This window comes from Pseudonaja textilis, chromosome 10 (genome assembly GCF_049901715.1).
Source record: "Pseudonaja textilis isolate UNSWEBS1 chromosome 10, rPseTex1.2, whole genome shotgun sequence".
NCBI classification, from domain to species: domain Eukaryota; kingdom Metazoa; phylum Chordata; class Lepidosauria; order Squamata; family Elapidae; genus Pseudonaja; species Pseudonaja textilis.
Genome location: NC_141999.1, coordinates 12,964,002 through 12,979,596, shown reverse-complemented (window position 1 = coordinate 12,979,596; position 15,595 = coordinate 12,964,002). Strand labels below are relative to the sequence as shown.

General features: G+C 44.7%; 2 protein-coding genes and 1 long non-coding RNA gene across 3 annotated transcripts in view; all 3 read left to right on the top strand.

The window, feature by feature from the left end:
* The window catches only part of CATSPER4 (cation channel sperm associated 4), a 33,313-nt gene extending 31,909 nt beyond the window's left edge, over positions 1-1,404 (top strand). The window contains exon 16 of the mRNA XM_087939413.1: positions 1,204-1,404. Coding sequence (XP_087795539.1) covers positions 1,204-1,404 — 201 coding nt within the window. The remainder of the gene's footprint in view (positions 1-1,203) is intronic.
* Positions 1-15,595, top strand: part of LOC148124907 (uncharacterized) — a 126,648-nt gene that overhangs the window by 80,508 nt on the left and 30,545 nt on the right. The gene's annotated exons all lie outside the window — the stretch shown is intronic.
* The window catches only part of E2F2 (E2F transcription factor 2), a 44,309-nt gene continuing 30,448 nt past the window's right edge, over positions 1,735-15,595 (top strand). The window contains exon 1 of the mRNA XM_026702836.2: positions 1,735-3,080. Within this exon, the coding sequence (XP_026558621.1) occupies positions 2,790-3,080 (291 nt within the window). The 5' untranslated portion in view covers positions 1,735-2,789. The remainder of the gene's footprint in view (positions 3,081-15,595) is intronic.

Sequence of the window (15,595 nt, the reverse complement as noted above, 5' to 3'; positions counted from 1 at the left end):
AAGGAGGCAAATATAACTTCCTCCTCCTATTTTCCCAACAACTCTGTGGGGAGAGGTTTGGGGGGGGGGGGAGCCCACCCCACCCCCCCCCCCCCGGTGGAACACCAGCCGCTTTCTACCCCGCCCCGGGGGGCGGGGGGGCCCCCCCCCCCCCCCCCTTTCAGGAGGCAACTGGATCAAGTCAGAGCTGAAGAAGCTTCTTGGATGAGAAGCGAAACATCTTCCAAGAAAAAAAGCAACAGAAAGTCCAGTTTCCTCTTGGGGGAAAAAAAAAAAGCATCTTTGTGACAGCCATCACCTGGATCAGGGTCTTCCAACTTTGGCCACTTTAAGCCTGGCGGACTTCAACTCCCTGAGCTGGCTGGGGAATTCTGGGAGTTGAAGTCCGCCAGGCTTAAAGTGGCCAAGGTTGGAGACCCTTGACCTGGATGAGAATCTCTATTTTATTTATTTATTTGTTTTTGTCAATTGCTTACAAGATAATAGGTATAAGTAAAAACATAGCTATGAATACATGGGTACATATAAGAAAAATGAAAAAAATAAAAGAAATAATAGGACAGGGATGGTAGGCACGTTGGTGCGCTTATGCACGCCCCTACAGACCTCTTAGGAAAGGGGTGAGGTCAATAGTAGACAGTCTAAGGTTAAAGTTTTTGGGGTTTGGAGAAGAAACCCCAGAATCAGGTGGAGTATTCGAGACATTGACCACTTTGTTGCTAAAGTCGTATTTCCTGCAATCAAGTTTGGTGTAGTTAACCTTGAGTTTGTATCTATTGTGTGCTCTTGTATTGTTATGACTGAAGCTGAAGTATTCATTGACAGGTAAGTCATTGCAGTGTATGATTTTATATACTATACTTAGATCAGACTGAAGGCGGCGTAGTTCTAGGTTTTCTAGGTCTAAAATTTCAAGTCTGGTGGCATTAGGTATTCTGCAACGAGTAGAGGAGTGGAGAACTCTTCTTGTGAAATATTTCTGGACTTTCTCAACTGTGTTAATATCAGATAGTAATGTGGGTTCCAGACTGATGAGCTGTATTCAAGTATTGGTCTAGCAAATGTTTTGCATGCTCTAGTTAGTAGTGTAATATTACCAGAGAAAAAGCTATGTAAGATTAGGTTAACAACTCTTAATGCCTTTTTGGCTATGTAGTTACAATGGGCTCTAGCACTACAGCCTTTTTGTTTGTTCGTTTACAGCAAGTTAGATTTCGGCCTTTTAGCGAGCCCTGCGAATGCAGTCCAGAATTTCCCACTCCGGCCCCTCCTTTGTTCCAAGACCACAAGGCGGCTGCAGGTTCAGCTAGCCCCGCTTCCAAGAAGCGGCAGAGGCAGGACGTGGATTCCCGCAGGCCGGAGCCGCCCGCTGCCAACCCAACGCCATCTCCGGTCCCGGCCTGATCACCGCCCGGAGGCTTCTCCGGCTTGTTGCTTTAAAAAAAGTGAGCGAGCCGAAAGGCGTGCGAGAAGGGCCATCTCAGGGTCAGTTATTGGCCTGGCTCCGCCCACGCCCCCCTGACGGGCGGGGGGCAAGGAAGGCGGAGTCCCATTGACGCCTCGTGCGGCGCCGGGGCCACGCCGCGCTTCCCCTTTAAGAGCCGCACCTCCGCTCTTCCTCCTCGCGGTACAAAATGTATCAAATCCGGTGGGCGGGGACGCGCCGGGGTTGCCGCCGGCCAATGGGAGCGCGGCCTTTTCCGCGGGAGATCCGAATTTCGCGGCACGTAGTTTGGCGCTTAAAAAAAAAAAAAAAAAAAAGAGGAGAGCGAGTGAAGGAGGAACGGAAAGAGAAAGGGCTGGGCAGCCATCGGGTCCTTTTCTTGTCCCAATCCAGATCCATCCTTGGCCCCGGCAGCTTTGGCAGCGGCCGGGAAACCTCAGCCCAGCCGGGAGTCCTAAGGAGCCTTACGGGTCGGAAGGAGTCCATGAAAGGGGGCTAGCAGGAACCTCCCCCCCCACCCGCTCGGGTTCGGGGCCCGGGCTGCTTGCTCGGATCCCTGCCCGGTTTGGGGTGCTTCCAAAAGCCTCGCAGCCCCGCCAGCTGATATAAGACCGTAGGAGCGGAGATCGGAGGGAAACCTTTTTTCCCCGTCGCCCACCCCTCCAACCCCCCGGGTCTCCCGGGCAATTTTGCAACCCAAACGCTTCCCGGAGGATTTTTTGTTTTTGTTTTTACAACCCCCCCAATCCGACCCTGCGTTTTCTCTCCCCCGGCCACAAAAAGCTTTTTATTTTTATTTGCAAGCGAGGCGGGGCATCGCTCGGGCATGAGCCCGCTGGCCGAGCTTGCAATTTTTGCAGCCCAACTCCCGGGAAAGTCCCCTCTGAAAAAGGCCGGCGCGGATCTCGGGGGGCTTTGGATTTGGGGGGGACCCGCAAGCCAACAGGCCTGGTTCGAGAAGAGGCGTGGGGAGGGCCGAGGAAAGAACCAGTGACCCCCCACCCACCCATCCCCATGGCTGACTCTTCCAAGAAAAAAAGAGAGACCCGCGTGGATGAAGAGACCCGGACCGTGTGAACGCTGCAACCTCGCTTCGGTTTTCCTTTGGACTTTTTTTTCCCCTCTCCTCCCTTCCCCCCTCCTTTCTTTCCGCTCCCCGCTTTGCAAAGTACCCTAAGGGCCGATCCTGGCTAATTCCCCCCCACTACCACCACCACCGATGGCAGTTTTAAATGGCTAAGGAGGACTTTCCCCCTATTGTACCTTGCCAGGTCGGTCCCGACACGCGTTGGCTGGAAGTCCCGAGCCCTTCCCGGTGCCGCCTGGCCTCTCTCGGAGGAAGGCCATGCTGAGAATCCCCAAAGCTGGGCCTCCTTCCGCCCCGGCCCGAGGGGCGCCTTCCCTCGTCCCCCCCCAGTCACAAAAGAAAAGCATGGCTGTCGGCGGCTCGGCCGAGTTGGTGGTGGCCGAGCTGGCAGCCGGCCCTGCGGTGCGGGCTCTCCCCGCAGCCTATTTCGCTCAGGTGTACCCCCAGGCGGCGGTGGTCGCTCCGTTACCTCGAGGCGGTTGCCTTTATGCCACCCCGCATGGACCTGAGATCAAAACCATGAGATCGGCCTCCACGGGAAAACTGCCGGTAATTTCTCTCTCTCTCTCTCTTTTCTTCTCCTTCCTCCCCCTCCCTCTGTTTGAGAATTGTCACTGAATTCTTGTTCCTTGGGGGAGGGGGGTGAGTTTTGGGGGAGTCTCTTTGTTATGCCTACCTGGCTATATCCAGAAGCAGGGCCTGCAAGGCACTGTAGAAGCCCTAATGTAGTTTAATTTGATTTGGGGTGATGGTCTTGGGGTGACCCCATCCGATTGGGGTACACTCCCAAACCACCAGTTAAGTCCTTTACTTGGCGTGGTACTTCAACCCAGTCGACCATAAGGTTGACCCCGACACCCCCCACCCCCCAATCTATTAAGCTGGCTTGTTTGATGGCACAAAGTTTTGCTTGGAACCCAGCTAGGAAAGTTTGTTAAAAAAAAGGAAAAAAACAGCAACAACCCTCTTTTGGGGTGAACTCCGCATGGCTCAAAACGTTGGGTGAAGGCCACTCTTGGGTCCTTCTGCAAGTTCAGTGCCTTGTCAAAATAGTTTCAGGGTCTGGACCACCTTGTGGAAATCTTGAGTTTGGGGGGTGCATTATTCACTGGTCCTTTGTGGGTTTATGCTGGGGGGTGGGGGGGAGAAGAGAGAGATGGGGAAGTGTCCAGTGCAAATACTCAACAAGATGTGATTCTCAAGGCTGTCTTAACTTCCCCTGATCTTTGCTTCTCCTTTTTGTTGTACAAATTGGAGAAATTTGTAATTCTGCCTTAACTATATTTATATAGTTATAGGCTTCCTTCCCTGGTCTTTCCAATCTATCTATCTATCTATCTATCTATCTATCTATCTATCTATCTATCTATCTATCTATCTATCTATCTATCTATCTCAAGGGTCTTCAAATTAAGACTTGTGGACTTCAACTCCCAGAATTCCTCCTGCAGTCATGTTAGCTTAGGAATTCTGGGAGTTGAAGTCCACAAGTCCTAAAGCTGTCAAGTTTGAAGACCCCTGGTATATATAACGGAAAGACCAGAGCAGGAGGTTTATTTCTAAATACAAAGGAGAAGAAGAATATTAAGCCCACATTGCCATCCACCAGAGCTTGGAGGAGAACATATGAAGAAATGGATCCAAACTTTACCTGTGGACCCATTGATATTTCTAACTGAGCTTCTCTCTCCTTCCATCCTCCAAATCCTTTTGCCTTTTTGGATTATGCATGAGTTGAAAGTCACACCTAGGGATGATGTTTTTCTCTAGCACAGCGGTCCTCAAATTTGCCAACTTTAAGACTTGTGGATTTCAACTCCCAAAATTCTAGGAGTTGAAGTCCACAAGTCTTAAAGTTGGCAAGTTTGGAGACCTCTGCTCTAGCAGATGTTGGTGGTGCTTCTTAAAATGGTTTTATGGGATGGTGAGGGTGTTCCAGAATGCAGGGAATCTTTAAGGAAAGGAAAACGAAAGATGAAGGACAGGGGGTTCAAATTCTCTAGCTTGCCAAACATCTAAACTAGGTTTCTCCCCAGTTTATTAAAAATTGAGGAGATTGCTAATACCCTAAAATAACTGGGCAAGTGGCAAGGACTGCCTGCTTTCAAACTGAACAGTCTGGATTTGCCAAGTGATAAAAGACAGGTCACTGTGACATTCTTACTGTATTTTGGAATGAGGCTACACTGGGACATCAGAGGAACATCAACTATGGAATGCAGTTCACCTAGTGCTGCTAAAGCTGTTAGTGTTAAGCTGACCAGAACAGATGCTGGAGGAGGCCAAGATCCTGGTGCACTACCTTCTGCTTTTCTGGATTGGCCAGTCAGAGATTCTAAGAAAGCTTACATGTAACATATGATGACAATTCTAATGAATTTCCAACTTATTTCCAAGGATGTAATACTGCTGACTGGAGGTTTAGAGCAAGGGTCTTCAAACTTGGCAAGTTTAAGACTTGTGGACTTCAACTCCCAGAATTCCTGAGCTAACATGACTGGAGGAGGGGGGATTCTGGGAGTTGAAGTCCACAAGTCTTAAAGCTGTCAAGTTTGAAGACCCTTGGTTTAGAGTCATAAGATCTCTAGATGTATAATCCTAGAAAATGGATGGTGAAACTTACAGCATTTAAAGTAGGGATAAAGGGATCATACACGATCCTTTGTATTTCAGCTTCCATTGTATTTGACTATTGTCCATGTTGGCTGGGGGTTGTAGAGGATTGGAGTCCCATCAGAGTTGGCAAGACAACCAATTTCTCTCAGTTCCTTTGAGAGTAAATACTCTTATCTTAGAAGAATGTAATGTGTGGGTTTCTACCTAAATGGTTGACCTGAAGGACAGCAAGGGACTTGACTTGGGAGAAAACCAATACAGAGCAGTGACTCCTGGAATAGTAAAGGACAGGTAACTTCCTTGGAAGCAAGTAGTTTAATCCGCTCTAGACTTAGATATTGTATCAAACAATTGTGCTGTTGCCTTGATTTTGACTTCAGATATACAAGCATAGCCTACTGTGATTTATTCGCCTTATTTATCAACATTGTTGGTTTTGGGGGGGGGGGGGAGTATTTGATGCACAGACTTGAATTTGCTGCTGTTGGCTACCTTATTTACTGACTACATTATTCCATATGGGAAAATTTGGGGTACTCGTCGTTTTTTGGTACTTATGGTGCCTCCTGGAATGAATTAATGATGAGCACCGAGGTATTATACTGTACATCCAAGACTGAACCTAAGCTAAGCCAAATGCAGTTGGTCCCATATCTTTTAAGATGTTGCGTGAACCAGGCAGAGCTGCTGTCGTCGGCTGCCTGAACAGATGGCAGGTTTTTCTGAATGGGGACTTCAGCCTTAATTGAGCATTTCCATTATTAGCTATCAATGTAGCATCATCAGCAAGTATAGGTTATTCATACTTCTTCCTCTGGTTTTAAAACCACCTTTGTCTTCTTCCAACCAAGCCTCCTTCAGTATATATTGTGCATGTAGGTTTAACAAATTAGAATAGAATAGAGGTGGGGTGGAATGGAATGGAATGGAATAGAATAGAGGTGGGATAGAATAGAATAGAATAGAATAGAATAGAAAATATAGAATAGAATAGAGGTGGAATGGAATAGAATAGAATAGAAAATATGGAATAGAATAGAGGTGGAGTGGAATAGAATAGAATAGAGGTGGAGTGGAATAGAATAGAAAATATGGAATGGAGTGGAATAGAATAGAATAGAATAGAATAGAATAGAATAGAATAGAGGTGGGGTGGAATAGAATAGAATTCTTTATTGGCCAAGTATGATTGGAAACAAGGAATTTGTCTTTGTTGCATAAGCTCTCATCATACATAAAAGATACAAATGTTAAATCATGATCATAGTCATCATAAAATACATTCATCAATCATAAAATAAAACGTTTAGTGATAGTCATGGGATGCTAAATAAGCAATAAGAGAAGAGCATACAACCTTGTAGCATCCTTTGCCAACCTGGGACCAGTCCCGCTTCACCATGTTTTGTCTGGATTTTGGCTTCCTGTCCTGTGTGAAGGTTTTGCGCAATGACAGTGACATGTTCCGGCATTCCCATTTTCTAAGGAAATTGCACAGCTTAACACGGTCACCCAATCAAAAGCTTTCTACGATCAGTGAAGCACCCATTCACTTTTGGGTATCCTTTGGCATCCCAGTGTGCATCAGCAATGTATTTTCTTCCTGGGCCTTTTGCAGAACCAGTTTAAGCATCTAATATTCTTTCTGCTTTTTAAATAGAGCTCCAAACGCACAACCGATCACACAACCATTTATAAGCTAAGGAGACTAGGCGAAGAAAATCCTGCTGATAAATGTTACCCAGTCTGGTAACGAAATGTTCAAAAACTAAATTGAAACAAGCTTGGAGCACAAATCACTGCCAAAAACTAAAACGAGCTACAAGTATTTTCTATTATTTCATAATATCTTCTTTTCCAAATAGGGTTCTAATTGGCATTGGGTTACCCTAAGCATTCTTTTACTAGCACATGGAATGAAGGGTATTGTGTGATCATTTGCACATTGTATTGAGTCACTTTTAGTGTTGCTATGTTGACAATTTTCTTCCAACCTGTTAAGTCTGGTCATTCTTCAGATTTGCCAGTAAAGTTTGGCTCCAGCCTTTAATAATCCCTTTGCTTGCTGTATTTCTGTAGATCAAAGGTCTCCAAACTTGGCAACTTTGAGATTTGTGGACTTCAGCTCCCAGAATTCCTCAGCCAGTTCTGGCTGGGGAATTCTGGGAATTGAAGTCCACAAGCCTCAAAGTTGCCAAGTTTTTGGAGATCCCTGTTGTAGGTGTTCCATCAGTTCCTGTAGCCCAGGGGTCCCCAAACTGGCTGAGGAATTCTGGAAGTTGAAGTTGCCAAGTTTGGAGACCCCTGCTGTAGCCTTTCAGTCTGGTGATCACCAGTGTTGCTCTAACTTCATCTTCTAACCATAGAGGTTCTTAGAAGATAGCAATTATTTTCTAAAATATCTCAGATATTTTCACATATTTACTTTGTGGAATTTCCATATGCTCTTTCCATTTTTGTTTGGCATCTTTTAGCATCCTAGGTTGGAACCTCTTTTTGGATTGGAAAAAAAAAGTGCTGTTTTTTAAGACTTCTCTTGTTTTCTGTGGCAGTTTTGATCTTCAGTGTCGGTGCATTAATGTGCAGATATTGTTATAATATTGTTTCTTGTTTCCTAACTGTTTTCAAAAATTCTTTGTTAAATTCATTCCTAAGAACCTTGCTTACTTAGCTTGGTTTTCTCTTTTTTTCTTGTTCAGTGTCTATTTCCATCTTCATTGCCTGTACAGATATTGTTGTTGGGCTGTTTCTTGTCTTCTAACAGTTTTCTGAAATTATCAAAGAATTTCAGTTCTTCTTAAGAACTCTGCTTTGTTTTCCCTTGACTTGAAAATGTCCTCCATCTGTTCTGACATCCAGTTGGTTTTCTTCAGTTTTCTGGTCTTTGGAAGTCTCTTTTCACATTTGTCCTTAATAACTTCTTTGATTTCGTTCCAGAGGTCCTTTGGTTCTTTATCAATGAAGTTTAGGATTTCAAAGTGATCCCTGGTATTCTTAAAAATGGCCCAAGATCTTATGGTGGAAACTGCTGTTTTGTTCTACCACTTGAGCTTGGAACTTGCACAAGAGTGGTTTGTGATCTGATCCATCTGTTCCCTCACACAGCTATAACTGGGCTCTTCTGTTTCCTGAGACCAATAATATAGTTTATTTCTATGTGCTCTGTTTACGTCCATGTAAATAAGTGTCATTTTGATGGCTCAAAGTCTGTGTTAGCAACAAATATATTATTGGAGGAAACAAAACTGATAGTTGTTTTGTTTCATTTCTGTTTCCCAGAATATAGTGACAACTAGGTTTTGTTCTTTATAATTCCAGCTTTGGCATTCCAGTCCCACAACCACCAACAATCCTGGCTTGTTCTATTGATTTCTCATTGAACTTGACCATAAAACTTTCTCTTGAACTTGACATAACTTTCTCTTCTGCATCAGGTTTAGAACACTATCTTGGAGAAATGTCCAAGATAATGAAAGGGTTGTCTGTGTGAAGTTTAATTGATATTTGATTGTTGACCGTACGATATCCAAGTAGCGGTGCTTGTTTGCCCTTCCTGACTATGAAATAATGCAGTTCCTTCTTGGTTTTCCATGTCTTGGGCATGATCTTCTGATTGAGTCTGATGTCGGCCCATTTCAATTCATTGATGCCTAAGATATTAAATGAGCAGCCAGTTCATTTTGTAATTTGCTGTGTTGAGTTATTCCATGTGGGTGACTTACACTGTTTAAGGAAAAGAAGGACCAGGGGTGATAGGATAGCTATGTTCCAATATTTGAGGGGCTGCCCCAAAGAAGAGGGAGTCAAGCTATTCTCCAAAGCACCTGAAGACAGGATAAGAAGCAACGGGTGGAAACTAATCAAGGAGAGAAGCAACCTAAAACTAAGGAGAAATTTCCTGACAGTTAGAAACAATTAATCAGTGGAACAACACTGGAGGTTTTTAAGAAGAGATTTGACAACCATTTGTCTGAAAAGGTACAGGGTTCCTGCATGGACTAGAAAACCTCCTTCCAACTCTGTTATTTTGTTCTGCTCTGCTCATTTACTGACCGTTCGAAGTTACAGTAGCACTGAACAAACTGTCTTATGAGCATTTTTCTCACTTATGACCATTGCAGCATCCCTGTGGCCAACATGTTCAAAATTCGCATTGATTCATACTTATGACAGTTGCAGAATCCTTTTGCGACCTTCTGACAAGCAAAATCAATGGGGGAAGCCAGATTCACTCAACAGCCGGGTTGCTGGCTTAACAACTGCAGTGATTCACTGAACAGCTGTGGCAACCAAGGTTGTAAAATGGGAGAAAACTCACTTAACATATGTCTCATTTAGCAACAGAAGTTCTGGATCCTGTTGTGGTCATAAGTTGAGGACTAACTGTAAGAATGTTTCTGATGGAGTGTCTCTATATGAATTCCGCAACTGTCACAGGGGGCCTCTGTGGAACATCTGCTGACTGCTTTGGCCAGTGGGATTAATTGGCAGGGAATCCTGGATCACCCTTCCCATCTCATGGACATTTGATGCCTTCCAACAGGTGTGAACTTTCGGTTAGATGCCCTCCTGTCAGAGTAGACATAACTCTCACTTTCCCTCTAGTTTCTCTTTCTGGTTTTTGAAATTCCTGGTTGACTAAACAACTCCATGTGGTCTAAACGTGGGTTTCGTGCCATTTTCACCCAACTGGTCAGGTTTTCTCTTGTGTCACAACTACTGTCTGCTTTTTCTATCTTTCTTCTGGTTAGTGCCTTAAATTGCCCTTTGAGAAGTTCCCCAGATCAACAAGGTAACAACAAAACTGAGATTATCTTCCTTAGCTTCATGCCCTGAGACTTTGGAGCTTTAATCTGGAAACTCTTAGCAGGTCAACAAACAGCTTGAATCCTATCACTGTGTTTGCGCAATCACATGCAATTTTAGTGTAGCTTGTTTGTGGCTTGACACATTACATGAGTCCATCCAACCATGTTGGTTTATGGATATAGTTTGGAGCTGCTGTTTTCCAGCATACCTCTGGGTACGCCTGGACTTCAGTTCCCATGGCTATGTTAATTCGGAGTTGTGGAAATTGTAGTTCCTATATATTAGAAGAAAATTAGGGAAAGCTGGCTTATCATGAAGAGTTTGGGAAAAGTTGACCTTCTCTCAGTGCTCAAGCTCTATCTGAATGGTGTATCTCAGACTCTCTCGTGTGTGCCCCTTGTACACCTATAGGTTTAGACATTTAGATGTTCTCCCGTTATCTCAACCAAAAGCACTGTCTGGGTTGAGTCCATCACGCTTTTTTGCATTTGGGGAACCTCCTTGTAAGGAGGGTAAACTCATCCCTTGAATGTTCCATGATGGCTTGCATTAGTCTAGTACAGGGGTTGGCAACCTGTGGCTCTGGAGCCGCATGTGGCTCTTTCATCCCTCTGCTACAGCTCCCTGTCGCTGGTCGGCAACACAATTTTGAGAGGAGCCTCCGGTTGGGGGGCAGGGAAAACACAGCATGCCAGGAGGAGACTCCATGGCAAGGGATGGGTTTTCCAGTCGGCTCCACAATTGATAGTGCTTTCAGTTAGGACAGGTAGAGGAAAAAGGATGCAGCGCTGGAAGGAGACTCTATGGTGGGGTAACCAGGCTTCCGGCTGGCAGAGGAAAAAAGATGCAGTGCTAGGAGGAGACTCTATGGTGGGGTAACCAGGCTTCCAGCTGGCAGAGGAAAAAAGATGCAGTGCTAGGAGGAGACTCTATGGTGGGGTAACCAGGCTTCCAGCTGGCAGAGGAAAAAAGATGTAGTGCTAGGAAGAGACTCTATGGTGGGGGAACTGGACTTCTGGTCAGTTCCAGAATTGAACAGGGGGCTTCCGGTTAGGACCTTTGGGGTTCTTTGAGTGTTTAAGGTTGCCAACTTCTGCTCCAGTATATTAAATAAAGTGTTACTTTTGGTAGGGGTCATAAATGAGCCTTTCTTCATGAATATATTATTTGCCTGGAGCAGAAATCCTCATAATCAATCGTTAAGGCTTCTGAGACACTTCCAAATGCCTCTGTGCTAGAGCTGGAAATGTATTTTTTTTCCCTTTAAAAAAAAGGAAAGTATTATCAAAGTAATTTATCCAATGAAGCCAAAGGCTGCATCAATTATTACCATTTGTGCTTTTGGGAGCACACCCGCAGAAGTGCAGAAGGTCAAGGCGTGCTTGTTGCAATCTGATGAGATGGGACGCTTGTAAATCTTCTCTGGTATTTCCCCAATGCTGGTGTCAGTAAATGTGACAGTCGGGGTTCTGGGAATTAGTCCATGAAAGTAGAACAGGATTAGGGAATGGTGGCCCTTTTAAGACTTGTGGACTTCAAGTCCCAGAATTCCTGTGCCGGCTCAGGAATTCTGGGAGTTGAAGTCCACAAGTCATAAAGGGGCCACCATTCCCCACCTGTTATGCCCTGTTGGAGACTGACTCCGAGGGAGAGGAGGAACAGCCAACAGGGAGTGGAAGTGTGGCTACAGAGGTTGGGGAGGAGGCTGGGGAAGGGCAGAGGCTGGCTGAGCAGTCAGAGGAGGACCCAGGCCCATCCCCTCTCCATCCTAGGGCACGCAGGGAGGAGAGAATCAGGGAAAAATGTGGTCTATTCGGGAAGAGAGGGCCATTTCAGATATAGATTGTGTGAAACCAGGCTCAATAGTAGTAACTGTGAGAGGGATCTTGGAGTCTTAGTGGACAACCAGCTAAATATGAGCCAGCAGTGTGCAGCCGCCGCCAAAAAAGCTCATGCAATCCTAAGTTGTATTTACAGAGGGATACAGTCAAGATCAAGGGAAGTACTAATACCACTCTATAAAGCCTTAGTAAATTCACACCGAGAGTACTGCATCCAGTTTTGGTCACCACATTATAAAAATGATGTTGAGCCTCTAGAAATAGTACAGAGAAGAGCAACCAGGATGATTAGGGGACTGGAGGCTAAAACATAGAACAAACGGTTGCAGGAACTGGGCTTGGCTAGTCTAGTAAAGAGAAGGACCAGGGGAGACATGATAGCGGTCTTCCAATATTTGAGGGGCTGCCATAGGGAGGAGGAAGGGGTCAAGCTATTTTCTAAAGCTCCTATAGGCCAGACAAGGAATAATGGATGGAAATTGAACAAGGAGAGATTTAACCTGGAAACAAGGAGAAACTTTCTGACAGTGAGAACAATCAACCAATGGAACAGCTTGTCCTCGGAAGTTGTAGGAGCGCCATCACTTGAGACTTTCAAGAAGAGATTGGGCTGCCATTTGTCAGAAATGGTGTAGGGTCTCCCGCTTGGGTGGAGGGGTTGGACTAGATGACCTACAAGGTCCCTTCCAACTCTGATTATCTGTAATCTGTAATGATCCTCTTTCATGGGTTGCAGGTGTGAAATCTGCATAAAGAGTTCGGACCTGCGTGCTAACACTGGAGACAAATTCGTGTTTTATTCCTAGATGAGGTTTATCTTGGTTGGCATTCTTCCAACAGACTGTACCTGGTTATCTTCCTGAAGTTTGTAATTATTTATCCTGGTCTATGGTGGAACTTTATTCAGTGCAGTTTGGTTTTGGTTTTGCTTCGTTATCTGCTCTTTGAATTTGAACTGTGTTTCTTTCGTTTGGAATGTTACTTTAAAAATAGTTTAATCTTCAACTGTGAACAATTAAACAGTGAAGCCAAGTTGGAGGCATTAAAGGACCTTTATTTACATTTTGGTTCTTGTTATATTTTTGATACACTCCGGGTCATCACACCACCCCAGATGTAGTGGTCAATTTAAGATGGAGCAGAAAGATTAGTTCTTGTACTCCTAAGCGTACCAAAACAGTGGAGTTGGGTCAGCTGGTTCACTCGCTTATGTGCTATTCCTTATTGACTGGGTTGGTGTGCAAATGCCCAATTGCTCAGTTACTCTTTATTCACTAGAAGAAAAGGAAGGTGCTAAACAGTTAGAAGATGGTGAATCTTGTTTTATAGATGCATTTTGCACTTTGACTCCACTTCCTTTCATTCTGGACTCTGTACTTGGTCACCCTGACTCACAGCCGTTGGCCGTGTACAATTCTTGCAGGAAACTGGTCAGTGTTTGAAATGCAAGTCACTTCGCTCGACTTGCAAAAAGAGTTGGTGGCAGGATGGATGTGGTTTGGAGGATGGCATACTCAGCCTTACGGGCAGTCTTGTTTTTGTCATTTTCTCTGAAGTGACTCGCTGGCTGTTTGTCAGTCATTACCCAAGCTGTGTGTTTGCATATGATGAGCACACAGGCACCGCTTAGATAAATGGCACAGCACCCTGGTCCCCTGGGGAGTCCTGTCTTCAGAAGAACGTTTCTACTTCACCGTTGCAGAGGAACTGGGAAAACATGAGGCTCGGTTGGTCTACCAGGGTTTCAGGTGGCAGAATGCAACATCTGCTGTCAGCTGCAAAGTTGTTTTTCAAGTATCATAGTAGACGTACCTTCCATGCGGACATCATGCCGTTAATTTCCTTCCATCCGTCCTTAAGAGAATGCAATGGTACCTTGCTACCTTGTGTTGAAAGGCTTCAAGTTTGGTACTCAATGCATTTTGACATGAAAAATTTGTCCTGGTACTCCTCATTTTGTTTGGTACTCAACACAAGCTAGAATTCGTCAGTGTCAGCTACCTTACTTGTGACTTACTACATGATTATTTATGGGAAAAAATTGTTTGGTACTCATTGTTTTGGCTACTCATTGCGCCTCCTGCAATCTATTAATGATGAATACCGAGGTACCATTGCACCTGAATTCTGGGTGTTGCAATTCTCGATTCATCTGAAAATGGCAATAGCACTTAGACTTATATACCATTTCACAGTGCTTTTACAGACCTCTCTAGGTGGTTTATAGAATCAGCCTATTGCACCCCCCGCCCCCAACAATCTGGGTCCTCATTTTACCCACCTCGGAAGGCTGGAAGGCTGAGTCAGCCTTGAGCCTGGTAAAATTCCAGGCAGCCGGCAGGCAGCAGAAGTAGCTTGCAGTACTGCACTCTAACCACGGCGCCATCGTGACTCATGAAAAGGTTCATGTGGGGAACAGCTGGTGGAATTAATGTGTGGCTCAGCAAAATGGGTGGAACGATGGTTCAGGGTTTAAGATGCTGGGCTTGTCAGCTGGAAAGCCGACAGCCTGAGTTCGAGACCCGAGAGTCGTGCGATAGGATGAGCTCCCTTTTTCGCCTAGCCCCTGCCCACCTAGCAGTTTGAAAGCATGCAAATGCGGGTAGATAAATAGATACCACTTTAGTGGGAAGATAATAGTGCTCCGCCATTTCATGCTGGCCACAGAACTGTGCAAAACCTCTTTGGACAGTGCTGGCTCAACATGAAACAGAGATGAGTGCTACCCCCTATAGTTGGTTACAACTAGCAGGGTAGAATCCTCAGGGAATCATTTTTCCTTTTTCTGCAAAATGAGCTCTTAGTACTGTTAGGGCAATTGATATGGGTTCGCTTCAAGACCTCTCTTTTATATATATAAATATATTTGTACATCAAGGTTGAAAGGAAGAGTCTTGGTGTTCTCTGAGCTTGGTTGTTTTCTTGTAGGTTCGTTACTCAAACTAGGTAACACCAGCAGAAATGACACCGATGATGTTGCCTAGTTTGAATATTGAAAAACATGCAAGAAAAACAACCAAACTCAAAGAGAACAAAGGACCCCACATCTCTTTTATATTAACCAGAATGTCCAGCTCACTGACTTTTGATACAGAGCAACAATTTATTTGATTAAAGAGTAAATAAACAGGACTTTGGCATCCCCAAGGCAAACACCAGGCTCTGCCACGGGTTGCTTTTGCAGCGGTGTCTTTGGATTTATGCCAGTACAGGTAGTCCTTGATTTACAATAGTTCATTTAACAACTTTTGGAACTTAGAATAGAAATAGGAATAGAATTGAATTGAATTGAATTGAATTGAATTCTTTATTGGCCAAGTGTGATTGGACACACAAGGAATTTGTCTTGGTGCAGATGCTCTCAGTGTACATAAAAGGAAAAGATACATTTGTCAAGAGTCCAGAATCATAAGTTACAACACTTAATAATAGTCATAGGGTACCAATAAGCAATCAAATCATACTAGGAAACAGTCGATATAAATCGTAAGGATATAAGCGGCAAAGTTACAGTCATACAGTCACAAGTGGGAGGGGATGGGTGATAAGGGGTGATGAGAAGATTAATAGTAATGGTAGTGCAGACTTTGTAAATATAATGACACTGAAAAACGTGACTTATGACCGTTTCTCACACTTGACAACCATTGCAGCATCCCTAAGGTTGCATGATCAAAATTCAGACGCTTGGCAACTGATTCGTACTTATGACCGTTGCAGTGACCCAGGGTCACGTGATCCCCTTTTGTGACCTTCTGACAAGCAAAGTCAATGGGGAAGCCAGGTTCACTTAACAGC